At 43.9% G+C, this 15720-nt stretch overlaps 1 protein-coding gene across 2 annotated transcripts in view; it reads left to right on the top strand.

The window, feature by feature from the left end:
- The window catches only part of LOC146386299 (uncharacterized), a 29601-nt gene extending 15937 nt beyond the window's left edge, over nt 1-13664 (top strand). For both annotated transcript variants that reach the window (XM_084932386.1, XM_084932387.1), the window contains exons 7-8: nt 7803-8205; nt 10879-13664. In XM_084932386.1, the coding sequence (XP_084788512.1) occupies nt 7803-8205; nt 10879-11510 (1035 nt within the window). In that variant the 3' untranslated portion in view covers nt 11511-13664. The remainder of the gene's footprint in view (nt 1-7802; nt 8206-10878) is intronic.
- The last annotated feature ends 2056 nt before the right edge of the window (nt 13665-15720 follow it).

Raw genomic sequence — 15720 nt, forward strand, 5'->3', positions numbered from 1 at the left:
CAGAGGCCATAAGAAGATCATTTGTAACCTTCACTAAAGCTGTTTCTGTGCTGTGATGAGCTCTGAAACCTGACTGAAACTCTTCAAATAAACCATTCCTCTGCAGATGATCTGTTAGCTGTTTGACAACTACTCTTTCAAGGATGTTTGATATGAAAGGAAGGTTGGAGATTGGCCTATAATTAGCTAAGACTGCTGGGTCTAGAGATGCTTTTTGAGTAAAGGTTTAACTACAGCCAGCTTGAAGGCCTGTGGTACATAGCTGATTATTAGAGATAGGTTGATCATATTTAAGATTGAAGCATTAATTAATGGCAGGACTTCTTTGAGCAGTTTTGTAGGAATGGGGTCTAAAAGACACGTTGATGGTTTGGAGGAAGTAATTATTGAAGTTAACTCAGAAAGATCAATTGGAGAAAAAGAGTCTAACTTAACATCAATGGTACTAAGAGTAGCTGTAGATAATATTACATCTGTGGGATGATTACTGGTAATTTTTTCTCTAATGATTAAAATTTTATTCAATTCAATTTTATTTATATAGTGGCAAATGACAACAACAGTCGCCTCAAGGCGCTTTATATTGTAAGGTAGACCCTACAGTAACACATACAGAGAAAAACCCAACAGTCATATGACCCCCTATGAGCAAGCACTTTGGCGACAGTGGGAAGGAAAAACTCCCTTTTAACAGGAAGAAACATCCGGCAGAACCAGGCTCAGGGAGGGGCGGGGCCATCTGCTGTGATTGGTTGGGTGAGAGAAGGAAGACAGGATAAAGACATGCTGTGGAAGAGAGACAGAGATTAATAACAGATATGATTCAATGCAGAGAGGTCTGTTAACACGTAGTGAGTGAGAAAGGTGACTGGAAAGGAAAAACTCAATGCATCATGGGAATCCCCCGGCAGCCTACGTCTATTGCAGCATAACTAAGGGAGGATTCAGGGTCACCTGGTCCAGCCCTAACTATATGCTTTAGCAAAAAGGAAAGTTTGAAGCCTAATCTTAAAAGTAGAGATAGTGTCTGTCTCCTGAATCCAAACTGGAAGCTGGTTCCACAGAAGAGGGGCCTGAAAACTGAAGGCTCTGCCTCCCATTCTACTTTTAAATACTCTAGGAAGAAGTTCTTGTGGACTTCTTCCTAGACTTTTATTTGTGAAGAAGTTCATGAAGTCATTACTAGTTAACGTTAAAGGGATGGTTGGCTCAACAGAGCTCTGACTGTTTGTCAGCCTGGCTACAGAGCTGAAGAGAAACCTGGGGTTGTTCTTATTTTCTGGTTTACAGATGTTCTGGCTTTGCGGAGGGCTTTCTTATAAATCTCTGTTGGAGTAGCGTTCAGATAGCTGCTCTGCTCTGTGTTGGTACAGGGCATTGAAGATGATAACAGTGGGTGGATTATATTCTTAAACTTAGTTACAGCGCTTTCATAAAAACATCTACTGTGATAAAATCTACTCTCCACTGCTGTGTAATCAATTATTGTAAATGTAAATGTTATCAGGAAATGATCAGACAGGAGAGGGTTTTCAGGAAACACTGTTAAATGTTCAGTTTCTATGCCATATGTTAAAACAAGATCTAGAGTGTGATTAAAGTGGTGGGTGGGTTCTTTTACATTTTGAGAGAAGCCGATTGAGTCTAATAAATATTTTCACTCAGACAGTCAGAAATATTATAACTCTGATCATTTATCAGTACATGTCCACATTTTTGTATCTATGTATACAAACAAAGCTGACGCTGTGAGACTTCAGAGGTGTGAACATCACAGCAGATGTCTTTGTGTCAAAGTAACTGAGGATAAAACATGAAGGAGATTTTCCTGGCCTGGCTTTTATAGCAGATAACCTTAAAAATATTCTGCAGTAGATCAAAAACTAAAGAAAACCATCAATCAACATATAAACATCACCTGATGCTGCTGAAGTGAAGCAGAGCAAAGTTATAGAGGTTTGATTTCAGACACAGCTGAGCGTAAAGTTTCTATTTCTTCGATCTTAAACTGCAGAAATGAGGTTTTGATGTCATAGGTCATTTTTGAGAAAAAAACAGGGGCCAACAGCACTGAATAGAACGGTAGACTGATGCCTAATAAGCAGAGAGTAATGCAGAAAACAGATTTGAGACGGGAAACTGTTCTTGAAGTACAGAGAGAGAGAGAGAGCTGTGCAGGAAGTGTGACTTTATCGTGGTGGAAGCAAAACAGCAAAGTCAGAGATGACGATGCTTATCAAACATGAAGTGTAGTTTGGATCTTCTTTTGCTGCTGGTTCAGTCAGTTTTAGTCGGAGTTACTCAACCTGCAGCATCTGTGAAATTTTCAGCCCTGACAGCTTGTCCGTGTACGTGCTGCCGGGTGAACGATCCACGGTGTATGAAATCCATGTACCTGCTCTCATTTCCTGTTTTAGCTGTTCGGCGGTTGTTCAAATAGTTTTGTGAGCTTTAAGCTGAGATTCTGGCATTTCTGGAAAAATACATTTATATTTAAAAATCGGTTCAGGATGTATTGAATTGATGTCGCTTTATTCAAACTAAAATCGATTTTTTAACCCACCCCTACTAATCACAGATTGAATGCCATGTTGAGGCTGTCATTTTTAGCATCTACATGGATGTTAAAATCACCCACAATAATTATTTTATCTGAGCTGAGCACTAAATCAGATAAAAACTTTGAAAAATCAGACAGAAACTCTGTGAGGCCCAGGTTGTCACGTCTGAAGGTGAAGCAGACGCCGTGGAGTGACACCCAAAAACAGATGATGGAGGCAGAGTGAGGTGATGAACGAAAAACAAGCCGTTATTTGGCTGAGCAAAAGTACAAACAAAAACAAAGGACGACCGAGAGAAACTAACAAACACCTAAACTGGGGTAAGCTAAACATTACACACTACCTGAAACATCGAACTAGAACCTGGGATTCTGAGATTTGATTTTCACCCAGGTGTCATCCACATACCTGAACCAAGGACTTGGTGGTGTTCCACAATAACATCTGATGGGAAAACACTGTGAGTCAGGCCTTCATAGTGGAAGTGCTTCAAGGAAACCAGTACTGATGGTGAGAAATGGAGAGAACATCGTACTGGACAAGTTGAAATCGATAATTAGGAATGATGACTCCAAATGTGATCTTTGTGTCTTTGTGAGGCAGAAATAAGGTGGACACACAAAATCTCCCCTGTGGAGTTCTAAGCATGGAGCAGAGGCTGTAATGGTTCTTGGGGATTGGCACTGTTGCCCAGTTAATTATAGTCCCAGTAACCACCCTCTGCAAACACATCGCTGATGTCTGCTCAGTGGCAGCATTTCCACTTTCAGCTGCTCCCTTTAGGAGTCTCCACAGCATCATCAGCCTCACCCTATCCCAGCATCGCCCTGCATCTCCTCCTTCACTACATCCATGAACCTCCTCTGAGGTCTTCCTCTTTCCCCTCCTGCTTGGCCGCTCCATCTTCATCATCCTATGTCCAGTACATCCACCCTCCCTGCTCTGCACATGTGCGAACCATCCCAGCCTCTCGTCCTGTCCATCCCGCTCACTCGCAGTGAACACCTGAGCATCTTCAGCTCTGCGTCCTGTCTTTGTGTCAGTGCCACCGTCTCCACATCATACATCACAGCAGCTCTCACTGCCATCTTCTAAAACAGCGGTCTCCAACCTTTTTTGCGCCACGGACCGGTTTATGCCTGACAATATTTTCACGGACCGGCCTTTAAGGTGTCGCGGATAAATACAACAAAATAAAACTAGTACCGGTACCGAAAAAAAGATTTATTCATAACACACGTGAAAAGACCCAGGAAAACCGAGTAAACGATAAAAACGATAACAAAATAACGCTGAAAACCGAGAAAAACCCTGAAAACCAGACATTTCACACCTGACCCTCAACTCTCGCGGCCCGGTACCAAACGACTCACGGACCGGTACCGGTCCGAGGCCCGGGGGTTGGGGACCGCTGTTCTAAAACCTTCCCTTTCACTCTCGCAGTTATCCTTCTGACACTCTTCTCCACCCACTCCACCCTGCCTGCAGCTCTCTCTGGATGGTCCCAGGTATTTAAACTCATCCTCCTTCACTGTCTCTGCTCCTTACATGTTCACCTTTCCTCTGGTCTCATTCACACACATGTATTCTGTCTTGTTTCTGCTGACTTTCATTGCTCTACTCTCCAGGCTCTCCTCCACCCGCTCCCTCATCCGCAAACATCACAGTCCACAGAGACTCCTGCCTGACCTCATCAGCCTGTCCATCAGCGCTGCAGGTCCCTGATGTAATCCCACCCCCAGCTCAAGCCCACCTGTAGCTCCTCCCACACACAGTACCACAGTTCAGGCCGTCTCTCCCTTTATACTCACAGACCTCACACCTCCACACTCCTGCTGTTCCCTCTGACTTGCTGCCTGTCTGCACACTTTCATCTCCGTCTTCATGTTTGATGTGGTGAAGGTTTTAAGCTGGATGACCTTCCTGACACAACCCTTCTCATTTGTTCAGGCTTCGGAGTGCCTCCACCCACACGTATCAATGATTTACACTGTAAATCAGTAAAGAAAATCTAAAAACTGTGGTTTTTGTTATCAACCATATCTTGACTTGTTTGTGTTTGGACACAGACAGAAATATCACCCTCACCATAAACCTTCAGCCCCTGTTCTGTGTGCTGTAGTTGGTTCAGATGGTTTACAGTGACCTACAGTCAAACAAACAGAACTGCATGCAAACATACTAGTTTACTCAAAACACTGCAATACTCTGAACTCCAAAAGTAAATGGATTTTGCAGTTTTCAGTCATTTTTGGTCCTGTCCTGTACAGGACAGCTTTCATCTGTGTTTGTTATGCGACTGAACTCTGACCTGTGAATCATTCAGGCATGAACCAGGGTTACATCTACCGTATTTCCCGGACTACAAAGCGCACCCGAATATTAGCCGCACAAGCTAAAATCAGGGGAAAGTCCTGTTTTGTACATACATTAGCCGCACCTGACTAAAAGCCGCAGGTGTTTCAATGTTGACCTATCATATGTAAGAGAATATGCACAAAGCGAATTGTCAGGAAAGAGATGGCTGTTTGGAGACACACCCCTTTATTAATATTTTGAAAAACAAGTTACGGGTACATATTTGCATAACTTTTTAGGTATATGTACAAGTAGCGGTAATTACAAGTACGAAACATGTACTGTGCTTCATAAATGAGTAACAAATGTAGTACATAACAATAACCTACAGCACACCAGAAAAATAGATTCGGCCTACCTTTTAGGCTCAGGTGCAGCGACACGGCTTTAACAAGAAGAAAAGTCAGTCATTCACCGCCATCTTTCTCTTCTTCCTGCGCACTAAAACCACCAAAGTCCTCTTCTCCAGTGTCGGATACGAACAGGCTCAGGATGGCTTCGTCATCCACTCTCAGCTTCTCTCCTTCGTTGTCACTTTCAAAACCAAAGAAATCCTCGTTGTCCGTGTCAGAGTCGAACACCCTCAGAAGGGCCGTGGCGGTGTCCTCCTCTCCATCAGGCAGCAGTCCAGCCCTTTGAAATCCGTTGGTGATCGTGGATGTTTTCACACTTTTCCACGCTGTCAGAATCCACTGGTGGAGTTGGGCATAACTTGCTTTTCGCAAGTTTATCGCCGCTCATCATCCACGCCTCCCGCTGAACGCGTAGCGCTACTTTGAAGTTTGTTTTTCGCGCTACTTCGTACGGCACTACGTTGCCTGGCGGACGGACATGTGACCAACATACCACTCTTGAACCCCGATCCTTCCGCCAGGCAACGTAGTGCCGTACAACAGCGGAACAAACAAAACAAATCCTCTTACGATATCACAAAAATCATGGACAATCCATAGAAAAGCCGCACCTGACTAAAAGCCGCAGGGTTCAAAGCTTGTGCAAAAAGTAGCGGCTTATAGCCCGACAATTACGGTACACACAATAGTCAACCAATTGTAAAGTGAGGCTGTCACTAAAACCAAACAAATGTCAAAGATGACAGTTTCACAGGCATAATATATTTTTGTTGTGTCAAGAAAATTCTCAAAGATCTTTTAGCCAGTAATTTTGCAAAGTGTGGATGACGAGAGAGGAAGTTCCAAACCTAAAAAACTGCAGCAGATCAACAGTATCTGAAAGCCATGTCAGTAAGACACGGGACCTGAGAGATGCATCTGGACCTGCAGCTGACCAATGACTGGTCACTAAAGCCTCACCAGAAAAGGTTTCAGTGGCTGTAAAGAAGCCAGAGAAAAGGATAAAGTGTGAACATTAAACAGGAACTGGACTGAAAATCAGTCAAACAGGTCTGATGAAGTGAAGACTTTTATATGCTACTTAAACCTTTAAGATCAAATGGATGTCACTATGGAGCAGGTCAGGACAGAGGTACAACAGTGAGTGTCTACAGCCATCTGTAAAACACGGTAGGGCTTCTGGCGTGGTGTGGCTACATTTCAACCACTGGTGTTGGGATCTTGTCAAATTGGTGTAATTATAAAGACAGAAAAGTACCATAAAATTCAGACCAACCATGCAGTTGCATCTGAAGAGCATCTGATGGACAGTAGCTTCATTTTTCAGCATGGCAATGATCCCAAATACCGTGAAGTAAAAGCATATCTGGATAGAAAAACACAACGCTGTCAGTCGTGGATGGACCTCCCCATAGCCCAGACCTCAACATCACTGAGGCAGTTTGGGATAATCTTTTACAGAACAAAAGGCAGAAACATCCAAAGAAGAGCTGTGGATGTCCTTCAAGAAGCCTGGAGAACTTTTCCTGAAGACTACTTATAGAAATGACAGAAAAAGAGGAACATAAATGTGCTCATACCAAATATTGTACTAAATATTTCAGCATCATCAGACTTGTACAAACTGTGCTAAACTGGGAAATGGAAATAGGTGCAGCAATTTTCAATAAATTTAGCACTGTTAAAGTGCTGAACTAGTGCCATGTTATCGTATCAGTAAACACAAGTTAAATTGAATTGAACTGAATTTTGCAGTATTTTCTAGATATTTCCCACCAGGACCTGTAATGGAAAGTTTCCAGGACTCATTGTAATCAAATGGCAAAACCCCCTGACTCCTTTTAAAAGGAAGAAGCAGCTACATTTTCCTGAAGTCTATGTCTGAGAATCTCCCTTTGTCTGAGGAAGAAACGTCTGCCAGGTCCTTGGTTCCAACCTGGACCAGGGCAGGGCTCCCTATGCTCTGGGTGCTCCAACATCTCCCCCCATCAGAAACATTCCAGCTTAATCCTGTGGTCAGTGTACCATTGACCACAGAGCTGGCTGATAGCTGGACTCCGCTGTACTCTGTAGGCCCTGGTTGTTGTCACTGCGTTATGGTTTATGATATAGATATAGAAATGAATTTTCCTATAGGGATCTTCATGACCTCATCTTTTTTTCTCTAATCAAAGCAGTCCAGTGTAACACTGAGTGAAAAATAAAAGTGTTGTGCTGTCTGTGGCATCATCATCATACACAGACGGCCCTTTCGCTCTAATTAGAGGACATGCGACTCAGCCTATACCTTCTGATTACTAAAGTAACCACACTGTGACTGTTGTGGCAGCTCTTCTGTCAGTGGAGCACGTACACAGATTAGTTTGTGGCTTCTGTTACATTTTCTGTTACATTTGTACAGAAACTATAATTCTCTGTACATTCTCTTTAAGAAAAGGATGAGCAAACTTCTGTTAGTTTCAAACTTTCAACCCAGTCCTATAAGCCTGTGTCACGAAGCTTGGTCCTTCTTCTGCTCTCCTTCTTCCAGGTTGCAGTACCTCAAATGACCCCTGCAGAATCAGAAGATATCAGCAGCATTGTGGCGGTCCAGCAGAAGGTACCAGACACCAACATGCCAGCCAACCCAACCAAGCAGCAGCAGCAGCGATGCAGCAACAACCCCACGAGCTGTGACTACTCTCTCTTTGAACTGGAAACCTTCTTCACCCGCTGGGCCCCTGATAGTGACCCTGTGGCAGCTCCTGGCGGCTCTTCATGTGCATTTGTTCCTAACAAGTCAACTGAACGTGACCAGGATAGAGTTGTTATCATAGACACTCGTCGACAGCCTTGGCAAGTGCTCGATCCACCACAGACCTCGACGTCCTCGGCGTTGAAGCCGAGCGGAGGGCAGAGTTTCTCCTCTGCAGGCCGTCCGTCTGCATCACAGGGTAACACTTTGTCTGCTTTCCTCAGTACGCCTCTTAATGCTGTTGTTTTGCCCTGCCTGTGTACACCTTCAGATATTTGGATCACTTTATTGATGTTTCATCAACGTACTTAAAACCAGTAGTGTGTGCTGTCAAAGCTTCCATTGGTGCCACGTCGGAGTGGTCATCAAAGTGATAGCAGACAGGTCGACAGCAGACGGGTGATTGTGTGCTGGACTCATTCTTGAGCCGCACAACTCCACTCACATTTAACCAATAATAATCTGTATGAACAGTTCCAGTCCCGCAGCACTGAAACAGCACTTATAAAAATAACCAATGATCTTCTTATGGCAGCTGACTCCGGTTTACTCTCCATCCTTATTCTCCTCGATCTGAGTGCTGCCTTCGACACTATTTTTCACTCCGTTCTCCTCAGCAGGCTAGCCTCCATCGGTCTCTCCCATACTCCACTAGCCTGGTTTAAATCATACCTGTCTGATCGTACTCAGTTTATTCAACTCAAATCTTTTACTTCTCAGCCCTTTCCTCTGACCACTGGTGTGCCCCAGGGATCTGTCCTGGGCCCCCTTCTTTTCATTATCTACCTTCTTCCACTTGGACATAAATATAATATCCAGTTTCACTGTTATGCCGATGACACCCAGCTGTATCTGTCCACTAAACCTGATTCTGCTCTTCCCCCATCCTCCCTCACCCTCTGCTTAGCTGAACTAAATTCATGGTTCTCTTCTTATTTTCTTAAACTCAACAGTAACAAATCCGAGCTCCTCTTGGTCAGCTCTAAATCTACATTATCCAGAACCAACAGTTTCTCTGTTACTATCAATAACTCGCCGGTCTTCGTTTCTTCCTCTGTGAAAAGTTTGGGTGTCATCCTCCACAGTACTTTTCGATTCACACATTAATAATGTCACTCGGTCTGCATATTTTCAATTGCGCAACATTAATCGTCTCCGTCCTTTTCTCACCCCACATGCCGCTGCCATTCTTGTCCACAGCCTTGTTACTTCCTGGATCGATTACTGTAATTCACTTCTTTATGGTCTTACTCAAAAATCCATCCACAAGCTCCAACACGTCCAGAACTGCTGCCCGTTTCATCACCAGGACCCCTTCTGTCCACCACATCACTCCTGTCCTGCAGCAGCTTCATTGGCTCCTGGTCAAATATCGCATCAATTTCAAAATACTCTTGTACACATTTAAGACTATTCATCATCTCTCCTCCATATCTCTCTGATCTGGTTCAGATCACCGCCCCATCTCGGTGTCTCAGATCTTCTTCTTCTCTTTCTCTCTCCGTCCCCTCCCCCCGTTTTGCCACCATGAGGAGCAGGGCTTTCAGCTGCTCGACTCTGGAATTCCTGACCTCCTGATTTAAGAATCACCTCCTTCTCTCTCTTTAGGTCCCAACTCAAAACTCGTTCAAAACAGCTTATCCCACATAACCTCTCCACTCTGCTATTTTAAATTTGTTTATGTCTTATGCTTTTATGGTTGTGTAAACTGCTGGCTTTTATGTTGCTTTTATTATTCTGCTGTGTACAGTGTCCTTCAGGGTTCTGAAAGGCGCTTTCAAATAAAATGTATTATTATTATTATTATTAGTTAAGCTTTCCTTTACACACTGAGGTCATTGTGGCAGCTGTTATTGCTGAAGCCTGACAAAAAGATACTGGTGATGAAAAGTCTCTATTGTACTGTTGCATGCTTTAGGGTCTGAAGATGCTAATGTCACAGTCTGTGGACCAGCAGAGTGAGTGCAGTGAGTAGGACGCTGAGTTTAACAAATCAGAATCAGAAAGGGTTTTATTGCCAAATGTTGAGCAGGTTGACAACATTAGGAAATTGCTGCGGTACTTAGTGCAAACATACTGTCAGATAACGCTTAAATAAACAGTAGATAGATATATACATGATATATACATGAGTGCAGGTGGTGATCAGTGCAAACATGGAATGATGCAGTGAACACAGCGTAGGGTCATGTGTTAGTGGTGCCAACAGTCATACGGTTATTGTTCATGAGTCCAACAGCAGAGGGGAAGAAACTGTTCTTATGGCGAGAGGTTCTGGTGCGAATGGACCGGAGCCTCCTGCCTGAGGGGAGCAGGTCAAACAGACCAGGGTGAGAAGGGTCAGCTGCGATCTGAGCTGCACGCCCCAGTGTCCTGGAGGTGCACAGGTCCTGCAGAGATGGGAGTCTGCAGCCAATCACCTTCTCAGCAGAGCGCACCACACGCTGCAGTCTCTGTTTGTCCCTGATAGTGGCTGCAGCGTACCACACGGTGATGGAGGAGGTGAGGATGGACAGCCGTTTAGTCGGAACATAAAGTTCAAACTGAGGGATCGACAACCTTTGAGTGTGTGCGTGCGCACGCTTGTTTTAGCTGCTCTCGTTGTTGATTTGCGTGTTTCTGCTGTATGAATTTGTTGTTTTTCCTTGTATGTTTTTACTGGTGCAGCTATTGGTGCTTTTATTTTTAATATATATTTATATTTACTTGTATTACACAGAAATACCACTAAGAGAAATGAATAAATACACGAACAAGACGAGCCTATAGAGAATTAATAGAGCTCATCTTGGAAAAGCAACCATCACATATAACTGCCTGGCTCCGAGTTTAGTGACAGCGTGCTGATTCCTTGTTTTCTCTGGTTCCTCAGGGACTTCTGCACCCACGTCTTTCAGAATGCAGGATCCAGGATCTTCCCAGCCTTCCTGGAGGAGAACATCAGCACAGGCTCAAGTGCAGCAGCTTCAAAATGGCAACACTTACTCTCAACAGGAAAGCACCGTTCCTCCCTCACGAATCACACCGTCCTCCAGCACAGGTGCTGTCAGTAAAACAGGTAAAACCAAGACAGCTGGGGCTCCACAGTCCTCTCTATCAGACCGGGGAGCCATAGCACCGCTGGCCAGCACTGAGGTGGCCATCGCCCCACAGCATCGGACAACTCTCCTCACTAACCTTAATAAAAATCGTGCTGCATGCACTTTGCCCACAGAGCGCCGCAGGAAGAGTTACGTATGTGGAGCCTGCGGAAAAGCTTTCTCTGGCCTGTCCAATCTAGAGGTCCACAAGAGAGTGCACACAGGCGAGAAGCCTTTCCGCTGTGACACTTGTGGGAAGCACTTCTCTGAGGCTGGAAACCTGAAAAAACACCAAAGGGTTCACACGGGGGAGAAACCCTTCAGCTGCAACCAGTGTGGGAAGAGGTTTGCTTGGATCTGCAACTTGAGGACACACCAGCAGTCTGCCACAGGCTGCGGAGCACAAGCCGGGGGAGGGCTGTAACTGCTGATGCTGTTATTATTAATTCAAAGGGTAGTATAACTCTGCCCAGTGACAGTTTTTTGTGTCCCTGGTTATAGTTGACCCAGTTTAGCTCTTTCTCTGTGTTCCTGTGGATGTTTTGACTTTTCCTTTGTCTCCTGGGTCCTCAGAGAGCCTCTCCATGGATGCATGGCACAACCTAAAGAGAGTGCCAGCTCTCCAGGACGTATACACTTAAAGAAACGAAGAGAAACTGAAAGAGCTTCACTGAACAGAGGGGGTGGCTCACGACAACAGCTATCAGTGGCCTAAAATGCAGGGATTTCAACCCCCAGTCATACCCTGGCTCCTGTGACTGTAATAATGCCTTGGCTCATGACCATTAATGACACACATGATTACAGTAAAAGGCTCTCAGGACCACCGCTGAGGTGACAACCTTGCTCATGGTTAAAAATGTCTGTTTTACATCTTTAACATCATCTTTACCAACCAAAGATTTCCACTTTCCAAGCCTGCGGGACATTTCACTAAATATTGTATTTTTGAGCCTATATATAAACATGTGACCCTGTGAGTGTTACAGGAAATCCAAACTGAACTCAAACTCTCGTTTTTCACTCACTAAAGGTGTATGCTGGACAATTATTTCACCTCAAAAAAGAAAAGTACACAGAGTCGATTACATGACATTCATCACCATGATGAGTAGTTGGAAACGTTTGACCACGATGTGTATTTGACCACAGTGGGAACATAATCAGACTGAATTTAAGAGCATATAAAGTCTCCTGTGACCAACCTCATCAGATCTAATGTGGTGCTTTCAGCTCTTTTCATTCTTTCCTGTGTGATAGTTGCCCTCTCTCTCTCTCTCTCTTATTCTGTGGTGAAATCTTCCACTTTCACAGAGTTAATAAATAAATTGGAGGTGTAGGCAGAATTCATCTAGAGGGGTGCCGCGTTAAACTCTTCATCCACGGAAGCCTGAAGTCTGTGCTACAGCTGACCTGTAGGCTGTAAAGAAGAACACAAAACATTATTTATCAGTGCTAGAACACACACCAATGAGTTAAACTGCAGGAATGGCTTAAAGACATAAAGACCTGGATGGCCGCTAACTTTCTGCTTCTTAATTCAGATCAAACTGAGGTTATTGTACTCGGCCCTGAAAATCTTAGAAATATGGTATCTAAGCAGATTCTTACTCTGGATGGCATTACCTTGGCCTCCAGTAACGCTGTGAGGAACCTTGGAGTCATTTTTGACCAGGACATGTCCTTCAACGCACATATTAAACAAATATGTAAGACTGCTTTCTTCCATTTGTGCAACATCTCTAAAGTTAGAAATATCCTGTCTCAGAGTGACGCTGAAAAACTAGTTCATGCATTTATTACTTCCAGGCTGGACGACTGTAATTCATTATTACCAGGATGTCCAAAAAACTCACTGAAAAGCCTTCAGCTAATCCAAAATGCTGCAGCAAGAGTCCTGACAGGGACTAGAAGGAGAGAGCAGGTTTCTCCTGTATTGGTACCATATCACCCTATTAGAGCACTTCGCTCTCGCTCTGCAGGCCTACTTGTTGTTCCTAGAGTATTTAAAAGTAGAATGGGAGGCAGAGCCTTCAGTTTTCAGGCCCCTCTTCTGTGGAACCAGCTTCCAGTTTGGATTCGGGAGACAGAAACTATCTCTACTTTTAAGATTAGGCTTAAAACTTTCCTTTTTGCTAAAGCATATAGTTAGGGCTGGACCAGGTGACCCTGAATCCTCCCTTAGTTATGCTGCAATAGACGTAGGCTGCCGGGGGATTCCCATGATGCATTGAGTTTTTCCTTTCCAGTCACCTTTCTCACTCACTACGTGTTAACAGACCTCTCTGCATTGAATCATATCTGTTATTAACCTCTGTCTCTCTTCCACAGCATGTCTTTATCCTGTCTTCCTTCTCTCACCCCAATCAATCACAGCAGATGGCCCCGCCCCTCCCTGAGCCTGGTTCTGCCGGAGGTTTCTTCCTGTTAAAAGGGAGTTTTTCCTTCCCACTGTCGCCAAAGTGCTTGCTCATAGGGGGTCATATGATTGTTGGATTATTCTCTGTATCTATGAAGCGCCTTGAGGCGACTTTTGTTGTGATTTGGCGCTATATAAATAAAATTGAATTGAATTGAATCCTAACTCATCCGCATATTGAAGTTCCACAGTAACTGCATTATTTGTTTTTTGTCTTAGTGTATTGCATTGCTAGATATTTGTTAAAGACAATACTATATATTGTACGATCCAGGCATGAGTCTCATTAACTGTTGTTTTGAGAGATCCTTCCACGCTGTGGATCACCGACACTACCTCACTGATTTTGGTGATTTGTGGTGTTGCAGAGCTGTGTCACTGCACTTGTGCTCATTATGGACCAATTTCTAGGTTTTGACTAAAAATCTTAAACACTGAAAATCTGTCAGTTCACTTTAAAACTATCTTGCCTGCAAGCGTCTCATCCTACAAACACATATTTCAAACATATTAACTGCAAAAGTAATTGTATCCATGTGTCACGGTGAGGACTCAAAGATAAGACTCTGAGCTAAAGTCAGTTAAATAAGTTTTATTGGAGAAAGAACTTCAACGCTGACGGGATCACAGGAGCTCTGAGAGGGAGAGAGGGAGTGACTTGTGATGGCGGGTGAGTGTGTGTGTGTGTGGGGGGGGGGGGGGGGGGGGGGGGTCCAGACTGTTGGCAGGTGGAGGAGGTAGTGAGTGGACAGGTGGGAGCTGCTGCGGTCACATGGGAGGCTTGCTGATTTACTGAAGCAGTTCACAGAGTGCCGGTAAGTGTTCTTCCCAACAGGAAAGGTCCAAAGTGGCCTCGAGGTGGGATAACTGCTGGGACGCACAGATGGCAACGTCAACAATGTTCCCTCTAATGTTTCATGTGTCTGAGCGAACACACAAACTCCCTGAGCGTCCCTTGGACCACTGTGAGCGACAGCAGACGTGTGCGCTGTGGTCACGCCAGCATCCAATCCATCCAAGTTACATGGTTATTAAAATAATCAAATTACAGCATTTACATTTATGTTAGACGACTTTTAATTAACTGCTTTAGCCCACTTACAATGAAAATTTAAAAAAAAATCTTGTTCATGACCTGTGCAGCATGTTAACACTATTGGAAGTAAAAATAACTTGAACTTTCTTTTTTTTTAATAAAGCTCTGACTTGTATTATGAGTCTGTGGTCTGGGAGAGAGTCTGTAACTCTGTCTGCAAAATACAGCATATAATGACCAATGTTGGGCAATTAATTATACAGTTACTTCTTCAAAAAAGTAACTGAGTTATGCAAACAACAAAGGTTTTTGCAGCTGTTTACCTAAAAATGCAGCCAAGGCATTTTTAAATAAACATTTCAAACTATTTACAGAACAATCAGCTGTTCTGCATCAAATCTGATGCCACACAAATTATTTGTGCCGCTCCAAAAAATAATTTCTGTCCACTATGAGATGAAGGAGAACAACAGCCTGATACCTGCAGGCCTGACAGCAGCAGATGTATCACTGCTGTAACACCTGTAACACTCAGCAGTCGCCTCATTGACACACACAACAAAACTATTGACTACACTACACACTGACTACACAAGATTTGCGCTAAACGTCGCAAATCTCTCACATCTCAAACACGCCGTCTCTTCTAAAACTTCCCCCTCCCTAAACAACTAAAGGCCATGTTGCCATATCATTCTTTGATTGGTCCACATGGTACATTTGCTTACAGGCTTTCAAGCGTTTTCCTTATAAAATGCTGTTTTTCTTCCCGCAGTAAATATAAACAACGACAGTATTCAGGAAAAAACCAAACATTGCAGATATTTTATCATAACTCTGGTTTTACGTGGCCGATCAACACAATTTAAAAACTGGTATAAAGTCCACACTTTTCCCGTCAGTTGTTCCGTCTGTCCTGCTCACATCTCCAATGGTTGTACACGTTGTCATTAACGTGGCTTCACTCCACATCAGCCACTTTGCTAAAACACCGGTGTCGGCACATAAGGACGCTGTCATAGCCTGTCAGCGACGCTGATTAGCTGCGTATATACGAATGTGAATCGCATCATTGGCTGGACTTTGGGATAAGGTGGCATCGTTCTGATCCCATACGGGAGCAGCCAGTCACTGACTAACACTGCAAAACAGAATTGTTAACGTATTAATTTTCATTTC

The sequence above is a fragment of the Perissodus microlepis genome, chromosome 6, assembly GCF_051167445.1.
Source record: "Perissodus microlepis isolate ML-2025 ecotype Zambia chromosome 6, ASM5116744v1, whole genome shotgun sequence".
Lineage (NCBI taxonomy): Eukaryota > Metazoa > Chordata > Actinopteri > Cichliformes > Cichlidae > Perissodus > Perissodus microlepis.